Here is a 19,399-nt window from a genome sequence, read left to right as displayed (position 1 = left end):
TAAAGGTAAACCTAACTTGTTGTGATTGAAATCATTCTAGCTAGGCAAACTATTTCCACCCACCTAGTGAAACTATTTGTAGATAAACCAATGTTCACCATTTTATGAGCACAACAATTCCGTTCTCTGAAAATGTGAGTGATTTTGAAATCTATTTTTGAAAGAAGTTTCATGCAATTCCACCATCTTGTGAAGAGTCCACGAGATAATCCGAGGTTGAAAGTCAATGTAAAAAGATGTGAATGAGTCTCTAGCCAAAGATGATGTAAACCCTTATCAAAAGCAATTTTGATGGCCAAAATAATTCTTATCAATTCAACATGGAGAGCAAAAAAGACACCAATATTGAAAGCATATCAACCTAAAAAAATTAGCTTAATAGTCTCTAAACACACCAGCACGTACATGCTGCATGGGTTACCATGGCATTTAATCCAAGATATTAAAGGAGGATTTCACATTAAAATCTTTAAAAATCACAAATTATGTCATATATATTATAAACAACTTAAATGTTAGTACAATTTCCACCGAGTGAAACATTAGAAATTTAGTAGCATGCTCTTGCTTTTGATAGTACATTTTACTTTCTAAAGAGATTAATACACTTAACTAATTTTTTTTATAATGTGTGTAAAATTATATGAGTAATTTCAAGATATGAATACATGATATACTATATTACATACCATAATTGCTTGCAATCCAATATACCCGTTGTTTCATGTAGTAATAAATTTAGACTATTCATCTGAAATCCAACGATTTAAATCACTCATATAATAAAATAATCTCAACTACCCATTCAAATCAAATGGTTAAAAAATATAACTGCATCATCACAAAATCCTTTTTTTCCCTATAGTACTGCTAACTCTTTTTTCTCCTGAAAATATATACTAGTATATATATTGAGTAAAGACTAAACAGACTACTCCACATGTGATCAAGGAGAGAGATAAGGTAAAAAGCTGACATATTATATTCTCTATATTATATGAACTTTTGGTTTTATATATCTTTCACATATGTGCAAGTGAAATCAAAAGAAGCAAACCAGATCACCATGTTACAATTAGCTAGCTCTTGCACAAAGCTTAAACTATATGATAGCTTTTTCTTGTCTTTTAACTGAATATAATCACTTATAACCAACCAAAGCCAGTCTCTCTTACAACATTTAGGTACCCTCCAAAAGAATTTATGCTCATTTCTTAGCTTTTGTTTAGCTACTTTTATATAACCTTTGTTTTCTTCCTTGTATTTTCTAAAAACCTTTCATATAGTTATCTGTTTTCTTCTCCTCACTACTTTCCTAACACAAATGAATATACTTGGTGACCCCTTTTCACTATCCTCTTCCACTAGTGGTTTTGACAAAATCCAAAATCCAAACCCTAATCCACCACAAACCAACAAGAAGAAAAGAAATCTACCAGGAACACCAGGTAATATTACTAAACTAGTATGTTCATGGGCCAGATACCGAGTTTTTCAGATAGTACTAAACTAATAGTACTATGTGATTCAACTTTCATTTTTATTTTCCTTTTGTTGATAAATATGAAATTTTCCAATTTGTTTTTTCAAATATTTTATAATTTGGATTACACTATTATAGATCCAGATGCTGAAGTCATTGCTCTTTCGCCAAAGACTCTAATGGCGACAAACCGATTTGTCTGTGAAATATGCAACAAAGGATTCCAAAGGGATCAAAATCTTCAACTTCATAGAAGAGGTCACAACTTACCATGGAAGCTAAAGCAAAGATCCAACAAAGAACCAAGAAAAAAGGTATACATCTGTCCGGAGAAAACCTGCGTCCATCACGACGCAGCCAGGGCACTCGGAGACCTTACCGGAATAAAGAAACATTTTAGCAGAAAACATGGAGAAAAGAAATGGAAGTGTGATAAGTGTTCCAAGAAATATGCAGTTCAATCTGATTGGAAAGCTCACACCAAAACTTGTGGTACTAGAGAATATAAATGTGATTGTGGTACCCTCTTCTCTAGGTAATTCAATTCATTCATTTTTTTTTATATAATTTTTTTAGATGAAACCAAGATTAGGACAAATCTCAATACTCAAATGTTTACAAAATATTTAGTTATTTATTATTGAAGAATATTTAGTTCTATACATTGACAAAATCTCATGTGTCCTTATAAGATATATCGCGTGCATTCTTACCGATTAGGTCAATCTACATCGGCAATTCATTCATATTCACAATAGTTTATGTAATTTTCTTTTTGTTGTTAGATGTAATTTATACTTATTTTGTTCACAATTTGTAGTATTTTACAATTTATCATTCAGAGACAAATATCAGGAAAGTCTTATATTTAGGGACGAATGTACGATATATATAGGAATTAATGTTAGATTTCATTGGATTTTGTACACAGGAAGGATAGCTTTATAACACACAGAGCTTTCTGTGATGCATTAGCAGAAGAGAGTGCAAGACAAACCTCACTCCCACCTCCAACAACTCTAAATTTCAAGAATGAAGAATCAAATATGATGAACAATCAAACTAGTTTGTCACATAATGGATTATTATCATGTCAAGGACTTCAAAATCTTCCACAATTTAATACTCCACATAATGCACTGTTTCATCATGAACAAAGACCAAACTTGTCATTATGGCTAAACCAAGAAAATCAACAAATGAATCATCAACATCATCATCAAATTCAACATGATTCACTTGAGGATCATGCTTCATCAAGTTTTTGTGATGTTATGCAAATGACACAAACTAGTACTGCTCCAATGTCAGCTACTGCACTTCTTCAAAAAGCAGCTCAAATGGGTTCAACAAGAAGTAGCACTAATCCTTCCATTTTTAATGGAAGTTTTGGTTTAATGAGTTCATCTTCAACACAAACTAATAATAGTACTCTAAACCAAAATCATGATGAGGTTAATATGGTCATTAATCAGAATATGAAGCAGCATGAGAATTATAATAATGCAGCTATGGTTGGTAATGGTAATTCAAGTAATGGATTTAGAGATTTTCTTGGTGTGAGTAATGATCATCCTCATCATTCATTTCTACCTCAAGAGCTGGCAAAGTTTGCTTCAATGACTTCATCTATGATGAGTTTCAATCAATTCAATGCATGATGAAACTCACTTGAGTTGGTCTGGTAGTATTGACTCGAGACCTGAGATTGTCTGCATCAATGCTTACATCTTGACAGGTCTTGAACTCTAGACCTTCAAATTGCTTAACCTTTTACTCAACTTAAGTTAAGCTAGTCATTCCACATGGCATCAATGAAAATTAATTAGTTGTTGTTAATTAATTTGTGAAGATGTGCATGTGAATAGATTATGGAGTAGTGTATGAGATATAGTACATGGGACCCAGTGCATGTTTGAGAAGATAATGAAATAGGATAGAGAATTCTCCTCGAGTCCTATGCATTGTGTTATTGTGTAGTTGGTTTTGTTTTTCTGTCGTAACCTTGTTATCGTTTTTGGCTTTCTCTTATTGTATTTTGACAAGTGAAAATTAAAATATATAAATAATAAAATAAATTAATAAACCGGAAATATTGATCTTATTTTTGGTCTTTTATTTTTTATTTTGGTTAAGGATAGTTTAGTGGCTAGATTCACATATTTAAATGTAAAGAAATGTCGAATCCGGAGTTCAAACCCTGACCACTCCAATAATATCTCTGATAGCTACCATTTGAGTTACGTTACTTAATTAAGACTTAAGAGCAATCTCATTCATAATTATTGTATAACTTACTACTCCCTCCGGTCCTTATTATAAGAAACAATTTGGTAAAAACACACATACCAAGAAACCTTATCTTTCTTAATAAAAATTCTAAAATTTTACAATCTATTCCAAAACTAACCTTGGTGTATTAATTTATTCTTAGGGAATATGTCACTCTAATTAATGCATAACTTTGGAATAGATACAATTTAATAAGGGTAGAAATGGAATTGTAAGAATAAATTTAATGATTGTTTCTTATAAAAAGGACCAAATTTTTTTTCCAAATTGTTTCTTATAAAAAGGACCGGAGGGAGTAATTATTTACATTTGAAATTCAACAGAACTGCATCCACTAAAACAACAGCAACGCTGGTCCGAAAAAATATACACTCAAAAGTCTTAGGGCAAAGGGAAAATTTGCATATAGAACTACTAGCTATTTGAGTAAAAGAATAGTGTCTAATTCGGTTGTATATTTATTCTAAGTTTAATGTGGATGATTGTTTGGTTGCAACCTTCTTGTGACTCAACAGTGGTATCAAGAGTTGATGGTTCCTTCTCGTTTGTATATAGTAAAGTAGTATATTATAATTGTTAGATAATAAAATAATAGTTTTTGTTATTGGGCCTGTTAGTTTAGAGTCCATTAGGTTTTATTATATATTCTCTAGTAACCTTTTTGTAATGTTACGCTATTGGTATTCTATGAAACTCTAGCCGTCGTTTATCTTTCTATTTTTCTATTTGTATATCTCTTATTCTAACATGGTATCTAGAGCATGGTACGATCCGCCATGAATCATTTGTCGCTTCCGCCGTCGAATTCCCAAAATTTGGGACTATGTTTTTTTTGTATTCGTTTGATGCTTGGTTGTATTGAAGAAAAAGAAAGAAAAAAAAAAAAAAAGGAGAATGATGTAGGATTGAAAGGTGTTTGAAAAAGGCTATGTATAGATTGGTTGCAGATTGCTCACCATGGACGAGTAACTGTATAATTTGAAGGCAAATTTATTTTTCTCACTTGGAGACGTTAGTTTGCTTATCCCTACTCACATGAATATGTTTCTTCCTGGGTGCCTAGTGGACCCAATTTCGTCAACAAATCTTATGGTTTTCGGTTCGTGGTTATTGGTTTGGTTATTATGTCGGTTAGTTAATTAGTTTCGGTTTCCTTCTGTTCAATTTGATTTAGTTGGTTTGGTTCCATTTGAATTTGTTTGGTGAGTCATGATAGTGCTCACAATTCGGTTGTTTGGTGAGTCTCACAATTTGAATTTTGTTGGTTCTTCTGATTGCATTGCACTTCTTCCCCTATTGCACTTCTTTTCTGATTGCATTGCACTTCTCCCTATTGCACTTCTTCATTGCACTGCTCCCCCTATTGCACTTCTTTTCTGATTGTATTGCACTTCTCCCCCTATTGCACTTCTCTTCTGATTGCATTGCACTTCTCTCTATCGCACTTCTTCTGATTGTATTGCACTTCTCCCCCTATTGCACTTCTTTTCTGATTGTATTGCACTTCTCCCCCTATTGCACTTCTGATTGCATTGCATTTGCCCTATTGCACTTTTCTTCTGATTGCATTGCACTTCTCCCCCTATTGCACTTCTCTTCTGATTGCATTGCACTTCTCCCTATTGCACTTCTTCTGATTGATTGCACTTCTCCCTATTGATTCTTATGATTGGTTTAGTTTGAATTTGTTCGATTGATTTGGTTTTTGGTTAGCTTGGACTGCATTGGATTGGATGTTGGATTAATTTGATCGTGATCTTAATTGGGTTGATTTGTTGTCAGGGCTAATTTGTAACAAGCTTAAAGCTTAGTAAGCTTTAACCTGAGGGGTGATGTTAGAAGTTTATTTTATTTGGTAGTTTATTTTATTTTCGTATTTTGTTTGACAAACTCATAATGCTTCTTGTTGATGCATCATGAGTTTGAGAGTAGGTGTTAGATAATAAAATAATAGTTTTTGTTATTGGGCCTGTTAGTTTAGAGTCCATTAGGTTTTATTATATATTCTCTAGTAACCTTTTTGTAATGTTACGCTATTGGTATTCTATGAAACTCTAGCCGTCGTTTATCTTTCTATTTTTCTATTTGTATATCTCTTATTCTAACAATAATAACAAAAATTTATGTAGGTAGTTTCTTTTTAATATGAATTTTTTATTGTCATCCTGTTAAATACAAAATTTTCGTTGTTATAGTGTTTTCTCCCAGTTGAATGAACTCGTGACTGTTATTTAATTTTAAGGTTCAGATTTTCACTATTGAGCTCAATTTGTTGGTAGCTAATCTTTTCAGGAGAGGGTATTTTGAAGGTTGATACTCAACTTTATAATCCAGGGTGTGGTACGTAGTGATCATTATCACCACATCTTTTTTCCATTCGTGGGCGCTCGCATAAGATGTGGTGTGATGTTTAAAGTTTTTATAATAATGAAAATGCTAAACAATGCCTCCGGGTGGTTAAACATGTTAAAATAAAATTTTTGTCTCGAACTACGTGCGTTCAATGTCTCAAATGTATAAAAAGTTGTCTTTTTAATATAAAGTTTATTTTTTATTTCCTTTTTAGGTATGCTTAACAAGTGCCCCAGGGGTACTGTTTAGCATGACCCTTATAATAATAATAATTAATTTTTTTTATAATGGTAAAAAATAACTTTTTACTTATCCGAAAGAAGTACTCCCCCCGTCCCAAATTATAAGGGAAAAAAGTCTCTTTTTTTTGTCCCAAATTATAATGGAAAAAACTCAAATTTAACCAATTTAACTCTAAAGTTCCAGAAATACCCTTAGTTATGTTTTCCAAAACAATTCAATTTATTATGATTACTAGAATTTATTATGGTCAAGAACTTCTTGGTATTAAAATTTGAATTAATGGATGACCCTTCTTTCCCCCTCTTTCTTGGTATTGAACCCATGAATTAACCAACTTTACGTATTTCAATTGCTTCATCAACAACATTTATTCCTTTATAGAGTCGCTCTAATTAATATTATGATTATCATTTGATTTTTCATGTGATAAGTTAATAAGGGTACTTTTGGAAACAAAATTATGTTTTTGACAAATTTTAGAATATTAAATGATTTTCTTAATAAGTGTGTTTTTTGTTTTTTCTCTTATAATTTGGGACGGAGAGAGTATTTGGTTATTATGGAATAAGAATAATGGATTAACAGGTAGTTGGTCATGTGGTAATTGTAACTTGGTATGGAGGACTACACTTCGATTTTTCGTAACTACAATCGGGGGCTAAAAAGACATAATGTCATAACCGACTTCCGAACCAAATTAGATAGTTCATGTGTGCCGGATACTTGCGGTAGGAAAACAAAAAATAAATAAATAAATAAATAATGGTATAAGAGACGATGATGATGATGAGAGGCGATAACGAATTTTGCTTTTCTTAATTGGTTGGCTGGTTGCCATATATTTTGGCAGATATCTAACGCCTACACATGAGTACTAGTTTTATGTAGCCAGAATCTAGCTAGATTCTAACTTTGGGATAGCTTTGCTGTAGAAACTAGTAGTAGTAATTTTTAATTATTGTCACCAAAATACTACAATATATGTCATTATGTTGTGTTTTAAGTTTTGAGGAGGTTGAAATATGCACATAACCACATTTTCTTTACACACTCTATGCCTAAAGAAATTTGGAGGATTGTCTTTGTGTGTCTTAACTTGTTTCCACCATGTTGGGAGAGTGTGGAGGTACCGGGAAACTTCTTAAGTTTTGATTTACCGTTGAAGGAAAAAAATGAAAAAAGTGTGTTTCATTTAATTTGACTAGTAACCTCTTTGGAGTATATAGTTGGAAAAGAATAATATTCTCTTTTAAGAAATTCTTCATTACATTTTTTCCGTTACCTGTAGGGCTATTATTCCTCTCCCACATGAAGATATCAAAAGCACTAAGATCGATATTTGTCTTATTGACCGGTTTTAATCGAGTTACTGCTACATTTTTAGAACGGTCGCGGCCTACATTGCTTGTCTTCCGTATCCCAACGAAGCAAGTCTCAAACCTTATGTAATTCTGGGCTAGGAAACACTGACACTCCTTAGATTAGGCGTGTCCGTGTCCGACATCGACACTTACAATTACATTAAATTATGTCATTTTTCCAAATTTTTATTAGTATCGACGTTTCAGTGTTCGTGTCGTGTCCGTGTGTGTCTGTGCTTCATAGATTCTCGGTCATAAAATTCTTCATTACGATGTCTTCAAAGTACTATCAAACTTTATAATGTAGTTTAATGAGTTTTTTTTGTTTTTTTGTTTTTGGAATGTAGTTTAATGAGTTTTGAATACACCTTAATCATCATGGTCATCCTATTAGAATTGAGTAGTATTATTTGAACAATTAAAAATTATTAACTGTATAGGGGATATATAAAAATATATCCTTTATAACTATTAATAAGTTTTAAAAGAAAAATAATAATTACTAAATAAAATTTTAATTGCTCCGAAAGAAAGACCGGAACACTTGTTAACAATATCTTATACTTCCTCCGTCCCAAAATATAAGGTATTGTTGATCACTGCACGTATGTTAATGCATAATTTCAATCACTAATATCTTTAATTGTTTATTGGTAAAAATTATAAAAAATTAATATTTTAAAAATATTCATTAAAACAAGTCAAACAAAATCTTATATAATAATATTTACATTCATATATTATTAACAAAAACATAGTTAAAACAAAATAAATGAATAATATATTTAGTCAAATAAAGTCTTATCGAATAGGACGGAGCGAGTTGTATTATATACGGGCCTTGGTGATCATTATAAGACTGTATGTTTGACTTTGCAATGGAGTACTACTTACTACTAAGTGAAAAAGGGTCTAGCCTTTATGAATTGAAAATGAAATGAATAGGAGAGCTTGTCCTTACCCAAAAGCTAATTGGCAGGGCATAGTGAATAGTATGATAATAAGAAGAGAAAAGGCAAGCAGTATTTTTAAATTGCTTAACGAGATTATTAAAACTTTTTATTGGTACTTTCACAAACAAACAGCTTTTTGAGACCCGAGTCCCGGTATACTGTAGCAATTTCTTGGTAGTTTGAACTCCTACTTTCAATATTGTTGACTAATTTTATTTAGGAAATAGGTTAGGCTGAGGTAAGTTTTGTCAAAAAAATAAAATCAAAAAATTGAGTTTGGTTGTGACTTATTATAGACTTATTTTTTAAGTTTGAGTCTGACCAATGTTAGCTTGTTTAAAAGTCTATTTTAAATGAACATATTTAAATAAATAATTATATTTATTTTTAAATATACTTATCAATTAATAAATCAATATCCTTTTGATATTTAACATGATATTTTAGAGAATTTAACATGATATCTTAGATTCATTGAATAATTGATGTATCTAGCTTAAATATAAACTAGATACATTGGTTTTTCAATCAATCTAAAAAGAAACTTTTGCTTATAAATATGGTGGAAGGAGTATATCTCATCATATTTCAATTATAGTTTATAATAATACATTAATATACGTGAAGAACTAAGGTAGATTAACAGACTTAAACTATCGAAAAAGTTAATAAATTTATAATTTAATCAAAATACAAATTTTAGTATTTAAATAATAATAGCAGTAAACATATTAATATTAACTTAAATAGGTCGGTCTAGTAAGCTAAATGACTTTTTTAATGGTCTGCAGCCTGACTTATTTGACTAAATAGACTTATAAAAAAGTTTTGGTCCGTTCTATTTAAAGAAATAGGCTGGCCTGACCTGAGTCTATGTAGGCTAGGTGATATGCCTCTGTAGGCCGGTCTGACATATTCTCACTTCTACTTACCTCTACTTTTATTATACTACCCAAATCAAAACATTATAATTTTCAATGCGTTGACCTTACAAATTTTCATAAAGACTTCACAAATTTTCATAAAAACTTCACAAAAATTTACTCCCTCCGGACACAATTATAAGCAAAAAACACTTTTTAAATTCATTGAAAAAGTAATGTATTTGATCTATATTATTAACTAGATACATCACTATTGACTAGATACATTATTTTTTCAATTAACCTAAAAAGTGAATTTTGCTTATAACTATGTCCAGAGGGAGTACTATTCAAGATGCTTGCTTAAAGAGCGTCCCAATGGTACTCGTTAACATTTTCCTTTTTAAATTTATTGAGTAATTAATATATTTATTCTATATATAGGCTCGACTCAATTGCATGTGCCACATGGACTATGACATTGGACTTAAAAAAATGAGCCTAAAAAAATGTATATAGTACTATTAATAAATAGGGGTGTAAAACTTAAAATGTTTCATTATATTATAAGGTCCAACATTTCCAGACCCAATATCTCCAAAACAAAAAATATTTCAATAAATTGTTATATCATCCTTGATTGTCACGTCACACATTGTCGCGCCACCCCTTGTTTGCCACGTCATCATTTTTAAAATAACACTTAACATTAGGAACTAAAACCAAAAGGATTTATACATTTATGGACTATATTTTTTTTTAAAAAAAATACAGGGACGAAAACCAAAAACTTACAGGGACGAATTGATCATTTAAGCCTTAAATGAAATGTTGTAATTTTGTGAATACACATACTTATCGATAATTCATATGAATAATATATCTTAATTGTTTTTTTTTTCCTTCTTAATATATAGATCTAAAACTATGCAGAAGGATTTTATTAAATTGGAAGAAAAATAAATAGAATATTAATTATATTTAGCGGCGTTATCAAATAAAAATGAGTAAATATATGCACACTAGTAGTATATCATGACATCAATCGAGAATCATCTCTTAAAGGACATACAATATAAAGATTCGGTTGATGAATTTGTTTAAGAAAATGCTAGAACAATGACTCGTTTTAAGTAGTTAGAATGTAATTTGTTGTTATTAATTATAATATGAATCTACTTTTGTGTTAATTACAAGGATGATTATTTTTATTTTATATTATTTATAATTTAAATCAATGATGATTTTTTTAGGAAAAAATTGCATTTTTTTATGATTAAGGGCCACTTATAATATTTGCACATAGCCTCTAAAAACTTGAATACGGCCATGTTTATGTTATAGATTAGATATATTAGTTACTGTTTCTGAAAAAAAATACATTAGTTACAGTTACTCAATAAATTAAAAAAAAAAAATTCTTTTATTAAAAATTAGAGGGAGTATTAAGCAAATGCTAACAAGTTTTCCACCTCTAAGACACTAGTAAAATTAGAGGACTTCTTAAGTAAGTTTTTCACAACACTAATGCCAAGTTTTTTTTTTTTTTGACCAATGCCAAGTCTTGAACTGAGTACCATAAGATATTAAGGTTAAGGCGAGCTACCTTTCAACCATGTAAGTTCTCAGGAAACTGGCAAATGTATAACACTTCACAATTGTACATATAACTAATTAACTATGATTTTTTAACAAAAAAAAATTAACTATGGTTTTTTTCCCTGAGGAACTATGGTTTTATTTGTCAAAAAAAATGTTTGGTTTTAAAATGGTACTCATGACTAAAAAAGCATATGAAACAACAATTTAAGGAGTGTCAAAATTTGTCTGATTATATTCAATGTTTATTTTCTCTTCTTCTTTTTTGAAGCAAATTTTAATTTTCTCTTCTAAGGGTATAAGAACCAAAAGCAATTGTCCATTAGGAGTTCGGTTTAGTTAAATATGTTTTTTTTCTTCTGAAGGAAAAAGACTTATAGCATTTCATTATTAATTATGTTATCAATACATATGGGTACATCAATAAAGAGGTGGAAACTAGTTAGAGATGTGGTCACCTTTGCTAAGGCATGAGCAACCTCATTGGTTTGTCTCTTAATAAACTTGATACGAGAGTTTCTAAAATAAGTGTTATAGACACGTACGCAATCCTTAATAATATCTATGAGCTCAGACGCGTTAGGATGCTTACTATGGAAACTAGTGACAATATTTTTTGAATCAAGTTCAAAATCAACATTTTCCTGCTACAAGTCATGGACCCAATTGAGAGCATTGAGTAAGCCAAGAGCTTCTCCTGTATCAACATCAGTAATGGGCGATAACCATTCTGTTTTGGCCAAAACAAACCTTCCTTGATCATCTCGGATGCACTGGGGTGCTCGCGGTTCGGTTTGGATCGGTTTTGAGGCAAAAACTCATCCGATCCAAAAATAAATTCATTTGCGGTTTGGTTCGGTTTTGGATGACAAATAAAAAAAATCCGATCCAATCCGATCCAATATTATGCGGTTTAATTTGGATCGGTTTTTGGATATCCAAATTATAAATTGTAATTTTTTTTAATAAATATAAATATTATAAAAAACGCTATAAAATAATAGTTTGACATTTTTGACAAAATAAATATTAAGTTTGATTTTTTTTGGACATAAAATATTAAGTTTGATGTAAAATATAACATATAATATATTGAAAATTAATATTTTGGAATGACAATTACCAATTATATTCGAAACATATAAAAAGTAAAAAAAAAAAATAGATTAAATTAAACTAACATATAGTATTAACAAAATTTAAAATGAAAAAAAAGTTAATGCAATATATATATTTATACTAATAAAAAGATAAATAAATATTAAAATATATATACGCGGTTTGGTTCGGTTTGGATCGGTTTTAAGAAATCAATCCAAAATCCGATCCGATCCAACGGTTTTCACAAAAGAACATCCAAACACATCCAAAAAACTTCGGTTTTTTCCGGTTTTCGGTTTTTTTGGATCGATTTTCGGTTTTTATTTGGATTGGTTTGGATTTGAGCACCCCTAGATGCACATATCTATTCCAACTTTGTTCTGCTGTTTGGAGAATGATGCATCTACTGTATATTGCATTTGTACCGACCAGTTGGAGGTTTTGACCAACGAATTGCAGTATTATGTTGTCGTTGCTGGGAGTGTAAGTTCTTGTGATTCTGCGCACTTTTCCAATTTGTAAGCAAGTTGATAGCACGTGCACGTACATGTTGAAACGGTTCAACCTTGTCTCTCCAAACCTTTGCATTTCTTTGTTGTCAAATACTTCATAACAAAGCCATGAAAAGTGACATTTGATCTGAATTGAAAACCTGTAACACAGAGAAGATAACGTCTGCAATATTATTATGATGCAAGTGAGTTTGCAAGTATTCCACCATCCAACACTTTTCCAAATTTCCTTTGCTTTGTTACACAAGAGGAATATGTGTAAATTATTTTCCTGTTCATTTTCACAGAGAGCACAAATATCAGGACAGTTAACGCCTTTTTTAATAAGGCTAGCACAAGTCGGAATACAATTTCGACATAATCGCCAAATAAAATTCTTAATTTTTGGCGGAACTTCAACTCTCCAAATTTTATTCCATTGACTCGGAATTTGCAAACCGGTTGTGTCAATTGCTTCATTGATGCAGTAACGACATGCACTCTTAACAGAGTAGTGTACATTTTTCTCAAGTCTCCAGATCAATTTATCTTCAACAACGACTCTAATAAAGGAGTTTGCGAAATTTTTGTTGCACTGCTGTTATAAAAAATAGAGCAAATAAGAGGCATATTCCACTTTTTTGCATTTGCCATTAACAAATCAGATACATTCAAATAGCTTAACATTGGATCCAGTTGCAAGGGTCTTGTAAAAACTGAACCATCAGACACCCATCTATTATCCCAAACCGGTTTGGGATAATAGACGGTTTAGTTAAATATGTTGGATTTTCATAACGTGAATTAATATTTAAATTTTAGCTGAGAGATTTTTTTTTTTGTCAAGTAATTTAGTGACTAAAATTTTATCATTTAAGGTGAATAAGTGGAGAATTACATATTTGAACTACGACTAATGAATATGTATTACAGATTTACAGAGATTTAACCATACCTAAAATAAATTATCTCTAAATTTTAAAATAAACAGATTATCTCAAAGAGTTTGATTTTATACTGATGTCACTAATTTTCTAAATATAAATAAATTATTATATTGAAATTGAAATAAAAATAAAAATTATATATGTAAAAAAAGAGGTGTTTTAAAATAGCTTAGATTCTACAAAGTGCAGGTTAGGATCACCAGCAAGTTTCCTGGCAAGATAACGAAAAAGCTTCTCAAAGTTATAGTTGCTCTTAGCTGAAATCTCATAGCACTGCAAAGTATTTTGAAATACCTCATTTGTAGCTACAATCTATACTTTTTTTCCAATGCTAAGTTTCGAACCAGATATCTCTTGATTGCAAAATGACTTCTCAGTCAAGTGACTACTTGAGAAAAATGCAATATGGAACTCTAGATAATTTTATTTAACTATAAAGTTGTGATTTTTTTCTAATTTATATTTGGGCCAATTTCAGCGTGAGGCCCAAAGGTTTAAATCGATATAATTAACAATATTGATGTTAAAACATTTTATATTTTTCGGTTTGAAGTATTTGATTCAAAAATTATGAAACAAAAATTTGTGAGTGTAAAAAATTCATGTGAGAATAGTTGATAAATTATGAAAATATATATGAGCAAATAGTCTATTTGAAAAGGATTTAATTGATATGCACCGATGTAAAATAATTTTACACTGTCAACCAATACCAATTATGTTTTTCGCAACATTACCCCCACTTCACCCCACTTTCTTGACATGACATGGCAAAATGATTGGACCGGGTGTGGATAGGAAAATTTTACCAAGGCCCAACAAGAAGTGGCCCAATATGATCCAATCCACGGTTTCAAATAATGCAAGGCGGGACGAGCTGGGATGGCGCCAATATTTGGAAATTATGGCGTTAAGTGGAGAAAAGTATCTCCTCCCCCATGATCTCCCACTCTGATGACTCTTGAGGAAGAAGATAGTAACCACCCATCATGATCCACCGGAACTGGGGGTAAGGAGGAAAATAACCACCCCTAAGAGCGCCATTCACGGAAGAAGAAGGAGGTGGCCGAAAAACAGGGTAGTAGAGCTTGGAGAAGAAGGAAGGAGACTTTATAAATAACATTGATCATTCATGGTCATACACACACATTTTTCTATTCTCACACATATGGACCTTTCTTTGGTCTAGGCCTGTGTAACATTATTTAATCCAATATAAATAATACACCCCCCTTTGAGTGTTCACCAGAACAATGATGGTTATTTATTAGACGATCGTGTAAAACTATTTTACACCGTCAGTGCATATCAATTAAACTCATTTGAAAATGTGTGAGACGATATCAATATAACTCATAAATAATTAAATTAAAATTGTAAACACATTTTTTTACGGTAATTAAACACATTTTTTATGCTTCTTTTGTTAGTAATTTTATGAACTAAAATAATCAACAAAAATAAATAAATTTTGAGAACTAAATTAACTACCAAACAACATATTTGAGGATTAAAATGATTAAAATAAGATACACTTGTGAATGTGTTGGTAATTTCAAATTTCAATACATTAATGATCAATGTAACACAAGTTACATTAGGGACTAAAATGGGGATCTTCATGTTGTCCGGAAAATATACTTTCATGTTGTAATATTCATTTGTCAAGAAATCAAGTTGCATTAACTTAAAATAAGTGAAGGAACCAAACCGACTTTTAAAGTTTAAGAGACTAAATTGCATTAGCTTAGTTAAGTTAAGAGATCAAATTAACTAACTTTAAAATATTAAAATTAATGGACTAAATAGAGCTTTTGAAGTTTATGTTTGATTTCACTTTTGAAGGATATAAAATTGATTTTAGAGGCTTGACCAAAAAATAAAAAATTAATTTTAGAAGTGTAGAATTGATTTTGGCTTGTTTGAATTTTCTAGAGTACTCTCTTCGGTTCTTAATATAAGAAAAATTTTGGTTTTTAGATTAATTGAAAATCTAATGTACCTAGTCTATAATCATATTATAGACTAAATACATTAGATTTTCAATGAATCTCAAAAGTAAAGTTTATTTTATATTAAGGATCGAAGAGAGTATAATCGATTTTTCCTTTAAAATTAATTATGCTTATGCAATAAATTGTAGCTTATAATCATTTTTTGACGGATTGTAGCTTGTAATCATAGAATTGAATTTTACATTCAAAATTATTATTCGACTCAATTTCACATTAATTAATGTATCCAAACGTAAAACATTTTGGCTAAATTGCATTTTTGGCCCCTTAAATTTAAGAAAGTTACGATTTTGACCCCCTATGTTTCAAAATAGCATTTTTGGCCCCCTATCTTTACCCCTTTTGCAAAAGGTCAATTTTGACCAAGTCAACGCTGATGTGGCAAGTCACTTAAGTAACTCAGCTGCCACATCAACTTTTTTTTTTGTCACTTATAATTTTAAAAACAAAAAAATATATCAAAAGGAAGAGTCACTTAAGTGACAAACACATGCCGAAATCTGGACGAAGTATGTTTGAGAGGTTGGTAATTTTAGGATACAGAAGGCATATGGTTAATGTTCGGTACATAATGCATCCTTCAATTAGAATGTTCCCGTGCAAAGAGTTCTATGATGAAAAGCTTTCTAATGCACTTGTCAGGAAAAAAAACTATAACAAGCTTTTCCTTGAAGGAAAAATGTATTCTTCTTATTCTTTTATTAACATAACTAAGGGTAAAGAGAAACTTGGAGATGGACAAAGTCTTAAAGAACATGGTTAAGGTTGGAGTTATTTCTGAGATAATCAAAAGCCTTAATAAAGGTCAAATTCTATTTTCTTTTAAACTTTTATGTTGTATTGCAATGAAGAAGAAATCTTCAGCCTTGGTATTAGTTATGCATTTATATGTGTAATAATGTATTTTTCGTTTTGTTCTGACAGTGTTCATGAGGACAAAGAAGAAAATTAATTAACATAGGAATAGTATCGCCATATAATATAACACTCAAGTTTATGAAATCCCAGGAGAAAGTTAAGCAGGACAATCTCAATGTGACTCTTCCTTTTGATTTTTCTTTTTTTTTTTTAAAAAATAAAAAAAATTATAAGTGACAAAAAAAAGCTGATGTGGCAGCTGAGTCACTTAAGTGACTTGCCACATCAGCATTGATTTGGTCAAAATTGACCTTTTGCAAAATGGGGTAAAGATAGGGGGCCAAAAATGCTATTTTGAAACATAGGAGGCTAAAATCACAACTTTCTAAAACTTAAGGGGCCAAAAGTGCAATTTAACCAAACATTTTAATTTTTTTTATCAAGAAATTACTTTATTTTTAACTCAAGTTTATAAAATCAATTTATTCAAAATTAAGTTTATTGCAAAACCAACATAAGATAGGAATGAAAGATGGATTTAAGTTCTTTTTTTTCATTCAATAAACTATCAAATTAACCGATGTCTTTATAATTCGCTCTCAAATAGTGGGTTGACTGTTTCATATCTAAATTTAATCAATCAAAGTGAAACTAATTAACCAAATTAATACATGGGGAGGTTGCGTGGCAGATGGTCATTTGAGCATGTTTTGATTAGAAATTTAGAATATCAAGTAAGAACTTCAAAGCCATTAGGCAAACTGGTAATAGTGGAGAATCTGAAATTGAAAAAAAGAAACAAAAATATATAGAAAATGATCTATCAAGTAAAGTCCCCTATATTTTTGAAGATTAAGCAAACCATAAATAAATATATACACCATTATCACACAATACCAATTTTCAGAACAAACCATAAATTTCAATTTTACTCGGCAATAAGCAACCAACCCAGTAGAACCCAGTAGAACAAGTTAATTTTTTGGTCGTAAAATAACTTCTCAACCAAGTGGCTATTTGGGAAACAGACAATATGAAGTTCTAGATAATTATATTTAATTATAAATTAACTTGTTCTTTTTTCTAATCCATGTTCGGGCCAATTTCAGCGTGAGGCCCAAATGTTTAAATTGATACTCCTAGTTAAAATATTTTATATTTTTCAGTTTGAAGTATTGATTAAAAAAATTATGAAACAAAAATTCATGTGAGAATAGTTTATAACTTACGAAAATAAATGAGCAAATAGTATATGTTTGGGAATGTGTGAGAAGATATCATAACTCTTAAAATATATTTTACGGAATAAATTTAGGATAAGACTTTTAACTAGAACTAGAAAGATTAGATAAGTTTTATGATTAATTTATCATATTCTGATGTCTCACTAAATATTGGATTACGATAGGATACGATATAGTTATCATATCATATCTCTTATTATGCGCATCAAACAGACCTTAAAAGTGTTAAAATTGTAAACACATTTTTTAATGGTAAACACATCTTTAATTTTTATTTTATTTTTACTAATTTCATGAACGAAACTAATCATCAAAAAATAAATAAATTTGAGAACTAAATTAACTACCTAATAATATATTTGAGAATCAAAATGACTACAAAATATACACTTATGAATGTGTTTGCAATTTTAATACATTCAATTATCAATATAACACGAGTTACACTTATAAACTAAAATGGTAATTTATCCGAAAAATATACTATCATATTCATTTGTTAAGTGAAGGAACAAAATCCGACTTATTTTAAACTAGCGGGCTAGTTTCATGTCTGTCTGTGTCTAACTTATGTAAAAAAAAAATTATGTTATGAATTAAAAATCAAAGATTAATAAAATTTTGCAATTTACCTTATTTAAATTTCTGCAAGAATTGTGATTGTTGGAAGACCTTAATAAGAAACAACCATTGTGCATTTATAATATGTTACGTTATTAGATGTCTTATTAGATCTATTGTGTTATTTGAATTTAAAATAAAGGGTAATTTGGACAATATAAAAAATGCAGCCCAAACTCACCTATCTTTTTTATATATTGTTATAGAAGATCAAACTAACTTTTTTGTTTTTTACTAAAAATATGTATATTCATTAATTCAAATTGAAAATATATCGATCATTACAAATTCAAGATTGCTAAAAACTGAAAAAGGTGAATCTACAAACAATCTTGCAGCGTCTAAGTTAATAGCATACAACGACATCATGTATTGTAACCGAAATCTTCATACTCCCGGATCTGCAACGTTGACATCCAAATCTTCATCAGATCTGTAATGAGTTGAGGTAGATATGTCAATTTGAATAAACAAAACATCGTACTAAAATGAAAAACCAACAAACGCCGCACAAGACAACGATAAACACAACGCCGCACAAGACGACCACAAACACAACGCCGCACAAGACGACCACAAATTTTAAAAACAAAAAACGAAGAAGCAAATTTATGTGAATAATCACTTATTTAAATGAAAAGAAAAGCAAAAACAATTTAGAATAATTGAATAATTTGTCGATGTTTGTAAATCGCTTTCAAATAGATTCACAGTTATTTTAATATATCTAAATTTTATTAATTAAAGTAACACAAGTGTGTTTGATCTACTAAAAAATATGGGACTTAACACGATTACTTCAGCTGTATTGTATTTGATTTTAAAACTGTTCTTAGTACCGAAAAAACTAGAAGCCAAAGGACGGAACAAAAACTGAATTATTTGTCCCCACTGAATCACGTGACAACTTTTTATCCTATGCACAAGTTGTCTAAAACATCAAAATAACATTTTTGGCCACCCAACATCGGACAAC

General features: G+C 30.3%; 1 protein-coding gene across 1 annotated transcript; it reads left to right on the top strand.

Annotated features, from left to right (window-relative positions):
• Window positions 1-936: 936 nt before the first annotated feature.
• On the top strand, window positions 937-3,453 carry LOC123892932 (zinc finger protein JACKDAW). The gene is made up of 3 exons (XM_045942817.1): window positions 937-1,448; window positions 1,622-2,018; window positions 2,415-3,453. Exons 1-3 carry the CDS (start codon window positions 1,325-1,327, stop codon window positions 3,142-3,144), a joined length of 1,251 nt encoding a protein of 416 aa, XP_045798773.1. The 5' UTR covers window positions 937-1,324; the 3' UTR covers window positions 3,145-3,453.
• Window positions 3,454-19,399: the final 15,946 nt, after the last annotated feature.

The sequence above is a fragment of the Trifolium pratense genome, linkage group LG6 (genome assembly GCF_020283565.1).
Source record: "Trifolium pratense cultivar HEN17-A07 linkage group LG6, ARS_RC_1.1, whole genome shotgun sequence".
NCBI lineage: Eukaryota > Viridiplantae > Streptophyta > Magnoliopsida > Fabales > Fabaceae > Trifolium > Trifolium pratense.
Note: the sequence above shows the minus strand (reverse complement) of the source record. Positions and strands in the feature narration are given on the sequence as shown.